At 32.5% G+C, this 17,894-nt stretch overlaps 1 protein-coding gene across 3 annotated transcripts in view; it reads left to right on the plus strand.

Moving 5' to 3' along the window:
* PLXDC2 (plexin domain containing 2) overlaps window positions 1-17,894 on the plus strand; it is a 490,294-nt gene that overhangs the window by 263,135 nt on the left and 209,265 nt on the right. For all 3 annotated transcript variants that reach the window (XM_044678167.1, XM_044678168.1, XM_044678169.1), the window contains one exon: window positions 12,490-12,559. In XM_044678167.1, the coding sequence (XP_044534102.1) occupies window positions 12,490-12,559 (70 nt within the window). The remainder of the gene's footprint in view (window positions 1-12,489; window positions 12,560-17,894) is intronic.

The following is a 17,894-nucleotide window of genomic DNA, read 5'->3' on the forward strand; positions in this document are numbered from 1 at the left end:
TAAAATAATGAGTTTATTCACTAAAATTCAACAGTCACTAAGTCATGATGGGCTCTCTGCTAGGTTCTGGGAATGCATTGATGAAAATGAAACTGACCATGCTTTCAAAGAATTTATGTTTCTACTGGGGAGAAGGTTGGATGGTAACATATTTGCCCCTCCAAAAGATGTGTTCCAAAAGTCTTAGGACATTTATAAGCATGTTACAATTCAGTAAAAAGTTCCAAGCAATAAGTACACTAAAACTTTTGGCACATCCACTATATTTTTTGCACATGTTAGCTCCCAACATTCCTCTAGTTAAAATGTAAATATAGTTTTAATATTATGAGCTAATATAGCTTAAAATTGCCCTAAGATTTTTGTGATATTTGATGTACAAAGCAAAAACAACTTAAATTTAGAAGGTGAAAATTGAATCCTACTAATCAAGTCTTGAAAAGAGATGGCGATCATAAGATGCTAGGGAGGGGAGTAAAGGTATTGCAGAGGTTGGGGGATAACCAGAACAAATGTGAAGAGGTGGGAAATGGCATGTTGTGAATGACTAATTGCAAATAGACCAAATGCCCTGGAATGTAGAAAGAATAATGTGAAATAATGTGAAGTAATTTAAAAAGATTTTTTGTTTTCACCTCTCTTTTTATTTGAGGGATTTAGCCCAAGATCTTGTGCAGAGTAAGTCCTTAGGTAGATGCTTTTTGAGTTTCAGAATCATAGAATTATAACATTAGAAACATAATCTAGTACAACCTTTTTGTGAAAGGAATTTCTGCAACAGCACATCTATTAAGTGGTCATCCATTCATTTCTTGAATACTTCCAAGGATGAGAAGCTGCTATTTTCCCTCATTCTAACTTTTTACCAGCCCAAAGACTAGGAATGTTTTCCTGACATTGAACATAAAATGTCTCTTCACAACTTTCCCCAATCAATTTTGCTTCTCACTCTGCCCAACTCTGCCTCAGTATTAAATAGAGAAAATGTAAACCTTTTTTCCTTCCATCAGCTTTTTAAAATATCTAACAACAGCTCCCCTTCCCTGGGCCTCTCCTCTTAAAACAATTCATGATCATTTCACCTGAACCTTAAAGGAAATACTCTCAACCTGTCACTGCCATGCTGATTGCCCTCCTCTGTAAAATGTGCAACTCTTCAGTTTCCTTTTTTTAAAGTTTTTAAAAATGTTAAGGTTTATCTATTTAATTAATTAAGAATATTTTTCCATGGTTACAAGATTCATGTTCTTTCCCTCCCCTTCTTCCACCTCACTCCCATAGCTAATGAGCTGTCCCACTGGGTTTTATTTCAGTTTCCTTTTAAATTATAATAGGGAAAAACAAACTCTCAATTTGATAAAACAAGGTCAGATTACTTTAGTACTCTTACCACTTTATTTCTTAAAATTATGCCCCTCTTTTTTTTTTTTTTTTTTTTTTTGCTATGGTCATCTTTAAGCAGAATTTTTTACTAGCTCATTACCCTGCTTTATTCATTTTTTTAAAACCCTTACCTTCCCTCTTGGAGTCAATACTGTGTATTGGCTCCTAGGTGGAAGAGTGGTAAGGGTGGGCAATGGCGGTCAAGTGACTTGCCCAGGGTCACACAGCTGGGAAGTGTCTGAGGCCAGATTTGAACCTAGGACCTCCTGTTTCTAGTCCTGGCTCTTAATCCACTCAGTCACCCAGCTGCCCCTTGCTTTATTCATTTTGAGCTTTCAATCTCTTAAACCCCAGAGTTTGTATTCACAACAATGGTCACAAACAACTTACATTTTCTCCTATTATTAAATAAATTCATCATAAAGGAAATTTAAGTTTTTTTCAGCGAATGATAGACATGGTGATAATCAGGCTTTAGGAATATCAGTTACTTGGCTGCTACTTGGTTATTTATCATCCTGAATCATTTATTGCTAGACTCATTGCAACAATCTATTATTAAAGGGTCCTTGTTGCATACATTGAGAACTACTCCTCTCACATATACAAAGGAATAAAAACATTTATTTCTGCTTCAACGTGAGGTTTGGGAATTCTTATGAAAATTTTAATTATACTGCATTTAGATTAAAAAATAGGTTCTTTATTCTATAACCTGATTTCCCCTTACTATCATTAAATTATAGAAAATATAGACACTTTATAAAATAGTGTGGTCTTATGCCCTACTTCACAGCAGTTGATTTTACAAAAAAGAGCTGTATCTTCTCTTCTTAAATTGGACATATGGAGGATGCTCTGTCTTCCCTGGAGTCATAAAACTTGGTAAAGTCATTTTAGTTACATCATAATATGGATAACCAGAACATTGAAGATAAGCTACTTGGGCTCCTTTTAAAGATAAGAAAAATAGGCCTGCATAAGGCTCCAAGGTTTTCCAGGGAAGTTGTTCCTAAAGTAATGCATCTTCTGAGGCTTAATCTCAGAAGCAAGCATATTTACCTTTTTCCTTAAAGCTGAACCAAGTCCCAATATCCTACTGCTATAAATATGATTTAAACCTAATTCCTTTTATGAAGTCCTAGGTATAGCGATGATGACTATAGTATACTTTTATAGAGGCCATATAGAGGCTACAAGGGACCACAGGAGGTGGTGCACCTTCTACTTCCTGGGCTAACTACAAACCAAGCCAGGGAGATGATTACCCAACTTTGTTCTTAAAAATACACAAAGAAGGAAATTCTCTAAATCCCTTTAGTAATGTGTTATCTATTTTTTGTGATAACCTTTCATCTTCTTAAAGACTGCTAATAAGTGGCCTCTCCACCTTCTCTTTGGTAGCTTTAATAATTGTAATTACTCCAGCCTTTGATATTTGATGCTGTTTTTAAACCTACTTTCATTTTTCTCATCTGAGTCCTCTCTGTGGGCTGATGAGGATTTGCAACAAATCTAATTTTAGATAACATGACTATGAGAAGTGTGCTCATCTGGAAGTTATTAAATGATATCAGTTTTTACATGATTATTTTGCAAGGGAAAATTTCTAACATAATTTTACAAAATAAAAATAGTATGTGTTGTTCCTGTGAATAACTAATACAAAAGAAAAAGAACATGGTATGTTCTTGCAGATAGCAGTGGAGTATAAAGGATTAGAGGGAGTTCTTTTCTATGTTTTTAGTTGAGATTAAGATTTATTGAGATAAGTTAATATATTAACACATATTTTAATGTAATAACACATACTTTTACTAATTGATCATAAAGCATAGAGTGCTGTTCCTTGAGTCTGAAGACCTGATTTTAAATGCAGAATAAAAAAAATTACTAATTGAGAAATCCTTTAATCTCTCTGAATTTGCTCATCTGGGAAACGAAGATACATATATTCTGTAACTTTTTGTATTTTATGAGGACCAAATAAAATAATATATGTAAAGAACCATGAAATTTTTGAAGATGAACAGAGGTGCTCATACTTTTGTTCTTTATAAAAAGTTGGGCTAGTATAGACAACTAACTAGTGTGAGACATGTCACACACACCATTTAACCTTTCCTTCTGGTTTGAGTTATAGGTTCCTAGAGACAGAAGAGGCTTGAAATTTCTTCTAATTCAACTCATGCAGAATATATTTTGATAATATAATTTAATAATAAAAAATAGAATTTGATTCATGTCAACAGATTGCTCTCCTCCTGCATAATCACCATGAACCAAAGTAAAATACTTTACTTTGCTATAAAATGAAGGCAACAGTTTAGACAACCTTCAAGTTTCCTTTCAACTCTCGACCTATGATTCTTTGATCTACATGCAGCTCCCTTTGAGACTTCAGTTGACGTGTAAAGATTCACATGGTTTTCTTCCACTCTTTGGCCCATTGAAACAGTCCAATGCTACAAATCATGACTGAATATTTGGATAAAGTCAAGTAGCCAAGTTAATTCTCAAAGTTATGTCGTAGATATGGCCATTAGAAGGCACTTGCATATTTGCCTTTCTAATCACCACAACAAATCTGGCAAGTTGAAAAATCAAAGGATATGGCAGTATTTCTTATACTCTTAACTTTCATGCAGTTGGACAGGAGGTAACTAAAAAATTAATATATCACACTTCTAATTCATTATTTTCCCATGAAAAGTATCCTCTAGTGGATGCTTAGACATCAGTTCATGCAGTTTGGAATGGACATTGAAGAGGCTGGGATTTCTCACTCAGAAAATCAATGCAATACTGCTTTTGTCTGAAAAGAGTGATAAGTCCACACCAACAAATTTGCATGTTAATTATCCCCCTACACTGAACATTTTGATCTTCTAATTGGGTCTCCACTGTTTTCAACCACTAATTTAATGGTCCATGTCCTGTCAAACTCTTCCCAGAGAGTAAGAGTTAGTTAAGGCAAGAATAACATTGCATTTTTTTATGTGGCACAGAAAAAATAGTGAATTACCCTGACACATCACTGCAATCTTATTTCTAAGACATGTTTCACACATTCTGCTTAGAAGTGCATTAGAAGTAGGATAATATTTTGGGATATTTCAAAAGGCATCTAAGTGATGGTTCTTCATAGAAATATCCCACCTCATATTTCCTTTTCAAATATATATAGATGAAGGCTTCTTTATAAAACTTGATTTTAATTTATTTTCTCAATATTTGTTTTTCTTTTCCTCATATTGTCCTTGGCATTTTATTTTTGCCTTAATCTGTGTTTCCATAGTCACTTTGCTTACCAATAGTTACATCCATAGATGTAGTTATATGACAGTCTAGCTCATGTTGTTTCTTAGACCATTTCTAAAACTGATTGAACAATTAAAATTTCAGATTTTTACATGAATACTTAGCCCTTTAAATATTGAAATAAAGCTTCAGGAATCTGCTCTTAGATGGTAAGAAATGAAGACAGCTGTCAATAGGCATATTTCCATTTGAGATAAGCTCTGTAATAATATGCCTGGCACAAGATGTATGAAAGGTGCTCTCATTTGTGCCGAGTGGAGGCAGACATTGTCCTTCCAGAAGGATACAGAGAAATCCAAAGTACAATGTCATCGATGGAAAGATTGACCATCACCATCAACTTCTGTCCCTTAGTTATTGGTAACTTCCTAGTTAAATTACTTTTAGTCATTGTTGATAACTAGGTACTAAGGTCAATTCCTTCTTTTCTTTTGGTAAACAAAACAAAAGACTGATTTTTGATGGCTCAGAGTAGAGTGATAAACCTGCATGAATAGAAGGTTTTGGGAAAGAGACTGAAATAGGGCTTAAAACTGTACTTTTTATCTCTCCCCACAAATCACCTCAAGGTTATCATCTTAGAATTGTAAAATTGGAGTAATATTGTACAGTGCTTTGATTTTTACTACTTAAATGAGGATGGAGAAACTGCATGGTTTGATTATGGTCTGAAGTTCAAACTCTGGTTTGACTCTTAGTCAACTGTGTCCTGATGCCAGCTTTGATGATTCTTCTCAAATCAGGCTTTGAAGTCTGTTCTTGACCAACCATATTCCATCAAAGCAAGAGATGTTATATGACTCACATGCAGTTCATAATGAGAAATAAAAAATCCACCTTCCCATCATCTAAGCCACAGCTAGGCAAAATGTATTCATCCTAAAGATCCAAAACACACCTAAATGTCAAGGATGCTTAGCTATATAAATTAGATGCTGGACAACAGAGGACATTGCTTGGTTTATTTTGCGCTACTCTATTTCTTCATGGAATACCTTCTCTTGACTAAATCAAAAAGGAGTATTACCCTAAGATATACAAAAGAAATATAAAACAAATTATGGAGGGGAAGAAACATGTAGCCACATAGATCATGATTCTCTCTTACCTATTCATCATATTCAATGCATGTAAAAAAGGAAACAAAGCTGGATGTTGTATTAGAGAACTTGAGTTTGAATTCCCACTTTGTCATTCACTACCTATAAACCTGAAGCATGCTTCTTCTCTACTCTAGACATGTCAGTTGGTATCAAACATGTCTTAAGCATATGTGTTGTGCCAGCTACTATGCTAAGTGCTAGAAGCATAAATACAAGTAGAAAGACAGTCTCTTCTTCTAATGAGATTATATTCCAATTGAGGAAGATAGCAACAAATAAGATAAGAAAAAGGGAGGTAGTTTTAATGGATGAAAGCCAAAGAAGGTAGTCTTACTAGATGAAGGAAATAGTCTTACGGAGATGAGTTAGTTATTTAGTATGGAGAGAAGAATAAAAAGTGTGGTTGGCCTGGGCTTCCTTAAAGAGGGGGCTCTTGGAGGAACCAGCCAAATTGAAGGTGAGGTTTTGTTGTTGTTCAGTCATTTCAGTCACGTCCAACCTTTCTTGACACTATTTGGGGTTTACTTGGCAAAGGTGCTAGAATAGTTTGTCATTTCCTTCTCTATCTTATTTTACAGATAAGGAAACTGGGGCCAACAGAGTTAAGTGATTTGTCCAGGGACACAGTAAGGTATCTGAGATCAGATTGAATTTAAGATAAGTCTTTCTAACCCTAGGACTGGCACTCTATCTACTGTGCCACTTAGCTGCCCAATGAGGCTAAGGATATACTTCCAAAAAAATAGTCAAGGGTATAGTGAGCTCCTGGAAGTGAAGATATTGCTAAATTATTATAAAGAAAGTCCCATGAAAATGAGTCAGCACTTCAGTCTGAAATATTTTCATCTGTAAAATGAAGGAATCTCACTTCTGTGTCCTCAAAACCTTTGCTCATATAAAAAATATAGGAAATCATTTCATTATAAGATATAAAATTAAAGTAGAAATCTGAGTCATTTATCTAGATATTTCATATTAAAAATAACATTTACTGTAAAGTTTTCAGACTGAACCTATATGCAATCTGTGTTTTCCATTATATTTTATTTTTGGTGGAGGAAGGAATAAAATAGGTCTGAATTTTGGGTAATTAACTACTTACTGTGTTGTTTTGTTTTGTTTTGAAAGGAGAAGATAGAACTATGATTTCATTTAAATTCTGAGCACCTTATGAGAAACCTCCTGTTGTCAATTCAGATTCATAACTATGTTCCCATGTATATGCTTAAGGTGTTGCCCTGAGCACTGAAAGATTTGACTTGCCCAAGGCCACACAGCTCAATAAATTTCAGAAGCTTTGTGTATCTGAAGCCAGGTCTTCCTGATTCCAAAGAGGGCAGCTGTGTACACAGCCATAAGTCCATTATAAAAATAAAATATTAGCCTAGAAACAAATCCTCAGTGATTGAGGATGTATCATATTTGAAATTATATTGCATGTTCTTCAGATTCTCCTATGATTTTATTTTTTCACAAAAAGAAATATAATTAAGCAATATTCTAAAATTTATTTTAAAAATGAATACAATTATGTAGCCAGGCTGCCTGCTGCAGAGAAAAAGATCAAAGAAGGAAACCCCTGGGGATTTAACACAATCACTAAAAATATAAGGTTGTTTTAGGCTAATAGAAAGAGATAAGGGAGAAAAAAATATGGATTATAAAATTACTCCAGTCAAGTATTTAGCTCTTATTGAGAGCTTTCAAAAGTCAAAGTTTTGTAAGATTTAATTGCTTTATCTAAATACAAATAGACCAAGGAGTTGAAATAAAATAGGAGACATAAAGTTAAGAATCATCTCAAAAGAATTAAGATAGATACTGACTGATTCCAAAAGACTGACAAAATTAAACGACTATAAGCATTGAGCATTCTCTTGCCAACAGAGAATGTGGCTGCCCTGGGAAGAATTATGTGGTTTTTCTTTCCTGTCATCAGCATTAGAGGTTAAATATGCTAGCTTTGTTGAAGACCTATTTATTAATAAACCTAAATTCTATAATGCCTTTTTTTCCTTTTAAAATCTTTGATATAACTTCATGAAAGGTTTCCTGAAGAACTTAGAAGACAGTATTCACAAGTTTTCCTTTACATATCTACATATTCTCTCAATTCCAAAGAATGAATGTTTATGACTGGTCCTGGCAAAATGCCTTTTTGTCAAGTGGGTTATATTTGTTTAAATAAGTTTTGTCCTGTGGAGAAAGAAGTTAAAAAAAAATCTAATTCCTTGGCCTTTAATGAAGAAAACCGATTGCCAATGATTTGTGGAATCTGCTCAAATGTGGGAGTGTGGTAGATGTTTGTAGTAACTTTCCTTTTTGTAATTTTAGAGATTGTTTTGTTATAAAATTTCATAATAGAACAGTCCATATATATCACAGACACTCTAAGATTGCCTTTAAGAGATTTTTGTTGTTTAGTCATGTCCAATTCTTTGTAACCCTGTTTGGGGTTTTCTTGACAAAGATAATGGAGTCTTTTGCCATTTTCCTTTTCCAGCTTATCTTGCAGATGAGGAATGGAAGCAAACAGAGTTAAGTGACTTGTCCAGGTTCATTCAACCAGTAAGTGTCTGAGGCCAGAATTGAACTTATAAAGTTGAATCTTCCTGATTCGAAGTCCAGTACCCCTATCCACTATGTCCTCTAGCTACCCTTCCTTTTAAGAGATATTTTTCTTATTGACTAAGAACCCCTAACCAGAAGCCTGGTCAGATCATTGTAATGGAGTGCCAAATTTCTCCCATAGTGGCTGGTTATAATATATACAAATTACAATAACAAATACAAAATAAAGAACTAGAATTACACCCCCCCCAAATTGCCTATTAAGTAGTCTAATAGAAAAATAGTAACAAGTGACTCCTCTAACATTAACATTATGATTAAGTGAGATAAATTAATGATTGAATCAGAATGTAAAGTACTTTATAAGCTTTCTAATATTAATATTAATTTAATATTCTAATATTAAATGCACACCAGATAATTATAAAATTTGATTTCTTATTGATGATATTGATGTACTTTGGGTTATATAATGCATCATTATATAACCCAAATCAAACCTTAGTTGAGTACCTACTGTGTACCATTCAAATATAATCAATAAAACATCCACCAATTGCAAGAATTTGAATGGGGTAAGTGACAAGTGCATATGTCAGTATATTCAGTAAAGGAGAATAAATAAACCAAGACTGATAATAGTTAAATGCAAGTTAATTTGAGAAAGAGGTGATATGATTAGGATGATTAGCTCAGGATTTATATAAAAAATGTTGGCAAGTAACCAGTTTAAAGATACAATTATATTCTATTTAGATTTTGTATCAATCATTTTATGTGAAAATTTACAATCAATATGTAGTTGACATGACAATTTATTAATCTAAATAAATTATCATTAGAGCAATGGGTATAAGAAATTGATGAGTTTTGGCATATCTTTGGCCATTATGGACTTTAGTCAACACATCTGTAAAATTATTAAAAACATTAAGTTAGATAGTCTTCAAGGGTTTTTCATTTCTGACATTTGTATGATTCTAATAAAGATATCCTTGTAATATTACATGAAAACATTTGTCAGATATGAAATTGTACTTATTGGATTTGTACATCAGGAAGAAATATACATTGATGGAGCTAAGATTTCTTTCATAGGAATAGAATTAATCCCTCTTCATCCCAAACTTTTATCTTTGATTAATTTTTTTCTCTAGGTGAATATTTCTAAAATAGGCTTGGTAATATTTCTTTTGTTATTTTAATAATATGTAGCTACTATTTTGAGATGTGACTTCTTCATCTCTTGAAGCTTCTTTTTAAAATATGGTTCCCCATTTTTCTCTTGTCTTATTTCTTAGCAAACAAATTCAAACCTCTATTCCACATCCAATTACTTAATTCATTTCACTGTAATTTGATAGTTGGTCTTTGGACAAAGGTTGCTTTAGAAAAATATTGAATAAATAAACTGATATTTAAGTAGTTTGACTAAAAGTGATATAATCCTTAGCATATTCTACTCTTTTTCTGCCAGTGCATCATCATGCACAGAAACAAAAGTTAGGCACAGATAAAGGGAGATTTTCTATTTTGTCAGTTTTCTGCATTGCCTTGATGGAAAGACAGGAAGTTTTATGATATCCTGGGCAACTCGTTGGAGAAGAGAATCTACTTGATGAACTAGCAGTGTATCCTTGGAAAATTAACACAATTCTTTGCTGAGCATTTGTCTCCTGCAACTTAGTAAATATTTTAGAACGTGAAATCATTTTTGCACAGACTTTAAGAACTCAGTGTCTAATATCTTTATACATACCGTACTTAATGGTTTTATAAAATTATTCAACTAATATTCTTCTATTTACAGTTTTGCCCTAATAATAAGAGCTAGCATCTAAATGTTTTAAAGGTTGCAACACAGCTTCTGGAAATTATATCTTTTGATTCTCACAACAAATTTATCCAAAAGGTACAGTTCTTATACTTATTTTACAGATATTGTGGCCTTTGAATTCAGGTCTTCATGATTCTGAGCCAGCATTCTTTCCATTTCACCTTGGTGATTCAGATGTATAACTCATTTATATAAAAAAAATTAACATCTTTTATTTTTAGTGAGTATAGTGGAATTTTTTTTGTTTCCAAAAAAGGATAATAAAACTTCATGCAAAATGGAACTTTCATTAAACAGGAAAGAAAACCTAAATGAAAGTTGCTGTAATTAAGGAATGATCAATTTCATCCTAAAGAAGTAATTAAAAACTTGAATGGCTATACAAATCAATCATTGGTTGAGTAGTAAAAAAGAAAAAACTTCAAACTAAAAACTTGTCTTTTTATGATGATGATGACATGTGTGTGTGTCAGAGAAAGATAGAGACAGAGAGAGAAGAGGGGAGAGGAGGAAGAGAAAGAAAGGGGGGGGGGGAGAGGAGAAGAGATTTAGCTACCATGTGACTGAATAGACATATACATCTTATGAAGCCCTCCCTTTAAAAATTGTATAGTTCTCAAATGAGACCCACTTTATAACTCACTTTCTCCATTAATAACAGAAAATACCCTGGATTTTAACTAGGCCATTTCTTCTAAAATTCAATTAATTTATCTAGATTTTATAAACTAGTTAATGTAAATATAGATAGCCAAAGGGTTCGGTCTTCCCTTAGGGGAAAAAAGATAGTTATTTTAATAATTCTTTCAAGAGAGAGAAGAAGATAGAATTTCATCCTCAATCAGACTTTTAATTTTCACTTACACTTAGACAGCCTTGTGGATTGTAGTTATTTCAATATAAGTTTGGTGAATTAAGTTTTTATGAATTACATAATTTTGGCAAGGAACTTTAAAATAGACATAATTAAAACTTTTCCCAGAGTGTTACAAGAGGTGTCATCCACTTTGAATAGATATGTGAGAAAGATGGGTAACTCCTTCAGTCACTCATACTGCTACTCTTCTGATCTTTGTGACTGTTGTCCAAATGCTCCCTCAAATTCTTCCTGGTCAACATTAAGGAAAAAAATATAAAAATAGCCTAGATTTTCACATGGCATTGAGAGTGTACATATTGAATCATGTCACCCCTCCTTCTTCTTCACCTTGTGACTGATTCAACTTTTTTTGTTCTCATGTATATTAAAATCCTTCTCATAATTTGTTGTTTGTAGTTTGCTCATTCTCATCATATGCTTCTGTATTGAACTTTAGTATCTCTCAGTTTTTGGAAATAATAGTGTTCTATTATAGCCTCTCTCTAACACTGGGAAGACATTTCTATGAAAATGATAGTTAGAGACAGGATAACCAAAGTGTTAGAAAAATTGATCTACACTATTCACAAACAGGTCTATGACTGATCTCTTTCCACTTGCCTTATCCTTTAAGATTTACTGACAAAACACTTGCTTTTCATGACAAGGCACAGAGAAAGAAAATAGGACAATATAAGCCTTAATGATCCTTTTAGTAAATATCTGCACAACCCAATTCAGCTGTGTTGATGGTCAAGTCTGTGAAAACAAAACAAAGGAAAAAAAACAAATCAAATGATTCAAACAAATCATCTCAGACATTCAGTTTATTCATCCCCCCCCTCATTATACCCTACCAAGTAACTCAAAAATGACAATGATGGAATTGACTGTACATGCATAACCAAAAGGCAAAAAAAAATCTATGAAGATACTGGTAATAAAATAAAGTGAAACTTAATGATTGTTTTACACATCTGAAAGAATAATAAGCCACTTTTGAGGCCAATTTTTCTTTCTTCCAGAATTGTTCTCCTTTTCAAATCCCAAGGGAGGTGTCATTTAAAGAAATAAAACCATAACACAATTTTATAGGTATTCTTTTGAAAACTTTTATTTTACCCTCATTTCTGTATATATTCCTCTCTTCTACTCTGCTCTCTGATCATCTCACCAACAAAGAATGAAAAATATAAAGAATAAGCCTTTCTCGAACTAACCATCACATCATTTATGTCCTGCATTATTTACAATATCCTGAGTTTTTAGCTCTTAGCTCTTCAAGGAAGATAGAAGTCTTTTTTTCCTCAACTCTTTTTGGAACATCACACATTTTTTTTAATAGAAAGCTTTTCATTTTATATTTGCTATACTGCAGATTATTGATTTTACTTTTCTGGTATTGTTCCTTGCAGAGAGTGAATCTGTCCTTCGATTTTCCATTTTATGGCCATTTTCTACGTGAAATCACAGTAGCAACTGGGGGTAAGTAATACACTCCAAAATTTTACTAAAATAATTTTAAAAAGAGAATGTATGATATCTGTTGGGAAAAGAAACCTGTGTTTTCTGTTATAAAGACAAGGATTTAAATTAATCCAGAAGAGGATTAAGGTACAGGAAAAGCTTTGTAGTAGAAAAAAATGACAGTAATAATAACTTTCATCTCAGATTTTCCATCCTTTCTTCATATTTTTCATTCAATTCTTGGCTGAATCCTGACTGCTAGAAAATTGGAATGAAACAATTGAGTAAAATATTCTGAGAAAGCCAATGAGATTATAATTTTTGTATTCATTCCCTGTATAGTTTTTCATCTTTCAAAACTTCTCCCACCCATCCTCTTTGAACCCATGTATGGTGAGCATTAATTCAATTGTGATTTTTATTTGGAATCAAACCTGATTAATTTGGATTACACTTTCCTAATTATATGCTTTCACAAATTTGGAGCTTGGAAGCACGATACCAATAATTGTCCAAACAATGATTAATTCCTATAGAATGGCCAAGAGAACAACATCTATTTTATTCCTTAATATCACCAGGAGAACTAAGCAAAGAAAATGCCCATGGATGCTATTGGTGGGTGAGAGAGAGAAAAATAGAGAAAAAAAAAAAGAAGAAGATAAAAATCAGGGGGAAAACTGGGTAGATGGTAGAATATTGAAGTCAGTATAAATAGTAGGATAAAAAACATTTTTGTCATATATTTATGTGCTATAAATAAAATATGTCCTGAAAAATATTTTTGAGTCATCTTTTATATTTTCAGAGGTGTTTAATATTTGACATAGACTCATATTAATTTTGGCTACATCTTAATTAGAACATTTGTAGGACTTTGGAGCAATAGATAAAGTTGTGAAGAGAGAAATTTATATTTTATATTTATATTTATATTTTATATTTATGTTTAAAATTAGAAAAATGATAAGACTTAGAGCTGCCTAAAAGTGCAATGGGCTACTTTGAAAGATGGCAGTTTTCCCCTCTTAGAAATCTTCCAAGGCTTAGAAAGAATAAGATATAATCCTAAAAGTCATCACTTAATCATATATACATTAGTAGAGATTTCTTTCTGGTTTGAAATTGATCTGGATTGAAATAGTTGACTGATGAAGTCTGTTCCAACTTTCATAATCTAGGATTTTGTGATTCTGAAGCCCTGTGTATTTAGTTATAATTTCTTAAGGCTATAATAAAGGAAATATTTATGTACCATATCTGATTGTCCCATGAATTCACATATACATATATATAATTTCATGTATATATTTTATTTATATATATGCATATATTTCTACATACATATACATATACACATATGTATAATGAAAAAAATGCTACAACTCCCCTAAAGATAAATACAACTTATATTCTTTAAAAGTCTAGAATTAACAAGATTTGCCTAAAACATTTGTTTTATCCTCCAGGACCATCATTTTTTATTATGTAATTTCCATATTTGTTATATTGTGAAAAAAGATGTATATCACATATAAAAGAAAATAACTTAGGAAGGAAAAAAGTGAAAAGTGGTATGCTTGAATCTTGCATTCAGACTCCATCACTTCTTTCTAAGACAAGGGACAGAATTTTTTTTTATTATGAATCACTTAAAGTTGAATTGCATCTTTGCATTGCTGATAATAGTTAAGTCATTCACAATCATGATACAATATTGATGTTACTGCTTTCAATGTTCTGTATCTGTGCACTTCACTGTACATTAATTCACATATGTCATTCCTCCTTTTTCCCTCCCATCATCCCATTCATCATTTCTTATGGCAAAATAGTACTCCTTTATACTTATATACCATAATCTGTTCAACAATTGCACAATTGTCAGTCATCCCCTTAGTTTCCAATTCTTTGCTTTAATATGTAAAATGACTAAAATGATATCTGTGTAATACTGTCCTCTCTACCATGCATCCCTCCATCTCCAGAGATTAATCAGCCACCCAGTGTTTCAACAAATGTCTCTGTGTTCTTATTTTTCTACTTCTTATAGGAAAAAAGAGGAATAAGCATTTAAACAACATCTTCCATGAATAAGGTCCAATGCTGTTTTGTAAAGTAATTATTACTATTACTATTATTTTATTATAGCAGCTCTGAACCAAATGAAGAGTTATTTAAGTCTATATCCTCCCTTCTTATTCTACTTTATCATATTTATATCAAATTAAAATTGGCCTCACAATGAATAGATTTTTCCTGAGCTAACTGGGTGGGAAGTTTGTCATAAATTAATCTTGAAAGCCGTTCCACTTCTTGGAACGTATTTTCACCTATAAAGAAACAGATTGGTTTATAAACCATAAATTTAGAACTAGAAAGGATGTCTCAGAAATTGCCTGGTACCAAGCCCTTCCTTTTACAGAGAAGTTAGGTGGTTCATCCAAGGTTACAAAGGTTCTATGTAAAATACATTACTCATTCTATTTTACTTCATATCCCAAGTAGGCCAGCCTTCTTTGGAGAAAGCACCAAACCTTCCCAAATTCTGCTGCTTAGGATGTATGGTGGCAGGAGGGGTGGGATAGCACAATGGTAATGAGGCAGCCCACTTGGCATAAGACCATTGGATAGCTTCTGACTTTGCTCTAAATGTGAATTGTCTCTCCTTTATATAGACCTTTTAAGTAGAGTGAGTAACTTTAAGTGCTTCCTTAGGGCCAATTAAGAGGCTAAGTGATAGGAATGTAAATATAGCAAAAAGATAAGTAGTCTCTGCCCTCAGGGAACTTGCCTTCTAATGTGGGGATATAGTAGGTTAAAGAGAGATAAAAATATGTTTAGTGGGGGAGGAAAGTAACCTCATTGGATCAGAGTGAAGTAAGCAATTCTGATTCCATAGCATAGCCCAGTGAGGAAGGAAGTAGTAAATAATGCTCATCTGAGCCTTCTTTAAAACGGATGTTTTTTCCCAATGGAGTTGTGCATTGGCTATGGGACTGGGGTGGTGGATGGAGGGGAGGGAAAGAACATGAATCATGTAACCATGGAAAAATCTTCTTAATTAATCAATAAAAATAAAATGGAGGTTTTTATGGAAACTAATAAATAAGAGGTGTAAAAGTCTTTCATGATGAGGAGGCTCCTATGCACAGGTGAAATGGAAAGTGGATTTAGTTTTATGATTATGAGCTGTATAATAAACATTTTTAAAAACTTCTATCCCAGCCTCTTTACATCATCTCTTAACAATGAAATTTTTATGCCTCTTAATCTTCTAGTTATTTTAGATATCTACTTTAATTTGCCCATTTTAATACAATGATTTAAATGTTTTATATATATATATATATATAAATCAAAAGTGCAATGAATTATTTGTACTGCTTCTGATCTTTACATGACAGGTGACAGTTAAAATTATAAAATCATCTAGTCATTTAATGGTAGTTATTTGAATTGCAGATATAACATTTTTCTAAAGGAGTACTTTTCTTTTTTTAACAGTATATCCAAGTCTCTAGTTAAAAGTTTGAAATCAAAGATAAATGTCAGGTCAGTTATTTATAGACTTCCAAAATGAATGCTTACTTATTAAGTATTCTAGTATTCACAATCTTCATTCAATATAAATTATGTGCAAAATGAATTGTAAATATTCACCATCTCATTTTCTGGTCCACTGATAGTAGAATATGAAACTATTCATTTGTCTTTTTGTTAAAAATAAATCCTTTTTTGAAAAGTAATTTTTAATATATTACAAAAATAAACCAATGATTCTTCTGAGACTCCAACAAATATATTTCTATTTATAACATCATGAAGGAGGCTTGTTAAATTGGATATTGGTTTTACATTAAGAATTATATTTATTATAAGTTTTGTACCTATAAAATAAGAACTAAACTTAATACTCCTTATTTATTTTATTTCTTTATACTATCTAGCCCAAAAAGGAAATTGTATAAGGCTCGTGTTGTTTTTCAGTTGTATCCAAATATTCTTGACCTCATTTTGGGTTTCCTTGGTATAAAATACCATAGTGGTTTGCCATTCCCTTTTCTAGCTTATTTTACAGAGAAGAAAACTGGGGGAAACAAGATTAAGTGACTTGTCCAAGGTCACACAGCTAGAAAGTATCTGGGGTCAGATTTGAACTCATGAAGATGTTTCTTTCTGATTCCAGGCTTGGTGCTCTACCCACTGTGCCACATGTATACTGATAGAATCTCTCTAAAATGCACTATCTATATCTTCTAATACAAGCTAAGTGTAAAATTTGAATTAGAGTTGTTGCAGCATTGTGTAAATACTTAGGAGAATATTTGAACACAGCTCACTTCTCAATTATAATAATCAATGTGGGGGAAGTAAGCTTTTTCTACATTTATGTGAGAGGAAGAAAATATGAAGAGAACTGAGAAAACTATTCAGATAATTCAAAGAAAGTAATATGTATGAGACTTGAATAGATAAGATTCCCACCCACCTGCCCACATTTGCCATGTTCATTAGGTGGTTAGTTCACTGAAATTTTTGTTGGTGTTCAGATAAAGGCAGAAATTAAATATCTTATACATTTGTTGTGCTCTATTTGATGGCATCAAAGATCATTATAAATCTTCAGCAGTTCAAATTTTTCACAGCTTGATGATATTCAATTAATGTGTAGCAACTAAGCATTGATTCATTCATTCAATAAATATTTATTAGCACAAAGGTATGATCAAAGTATTGTTCTGCTAGGAGAATCTAAATCTCAGAAAATTATCTCCTTAAGGTAAAGATAAAAGGAAAAAGATAAGTAAAATTCATTTTAGCTATTATAGATAGGAGAAGAATACCCCAGCCAGTTTGTTATTCTGATGGACTTTTAAGTTCAAAACAAGTGATTTATGTGACATAGTGACTAGAGAAGCAAACAATCTGAGATTAGGTTAGGGAGAGTCATGATTTTTAGAAATAGAAAGGTCATAGTCCTGTGCAATTTAGCACTTAGGCTAAATCTGGCATATTGTAGTGAGTTTGTGGTGCCATGTTTTATCAAGATCATCCAAAGAAGGGCAAACAGAATGGAAAAGGGCTTGAATCTACTTACATAACAGGATTAGTTCAGGTGCCTATGGGTGCTTAGAACAGAGAAGACATAAAATGAACTCGATAACTATTTTTCTCATATAAAAGGAATTAGCTTTATATTTTTTGACCCCAGAGAGCCAAATTAGGCCCAATGGGAGAAAATTGAGAGAAAAATAAGTTTGATATTAATCAAAGCAATCCTTACTGACAATGAAAAAAATGAAAAAAATGACAAGGAAAAAACAATAGTCACTTTTTGACATTGTGGGTT

Source organism: Gracilinanus agilis, chromosome 5 (genome assembly GCF_016433145.1).
Source record: "Gracilinanus agilis isolate LMUSP501 chromosome 5, AgileGrace, whole genome shotgun sequence".
NCBI classification, from domain to species: Eukaryota; Metazoa; Chordata; class Mammalia; order Didelphimorphia; family Didelphidae; genus Gracilinanus; species Gracilinanus agilis.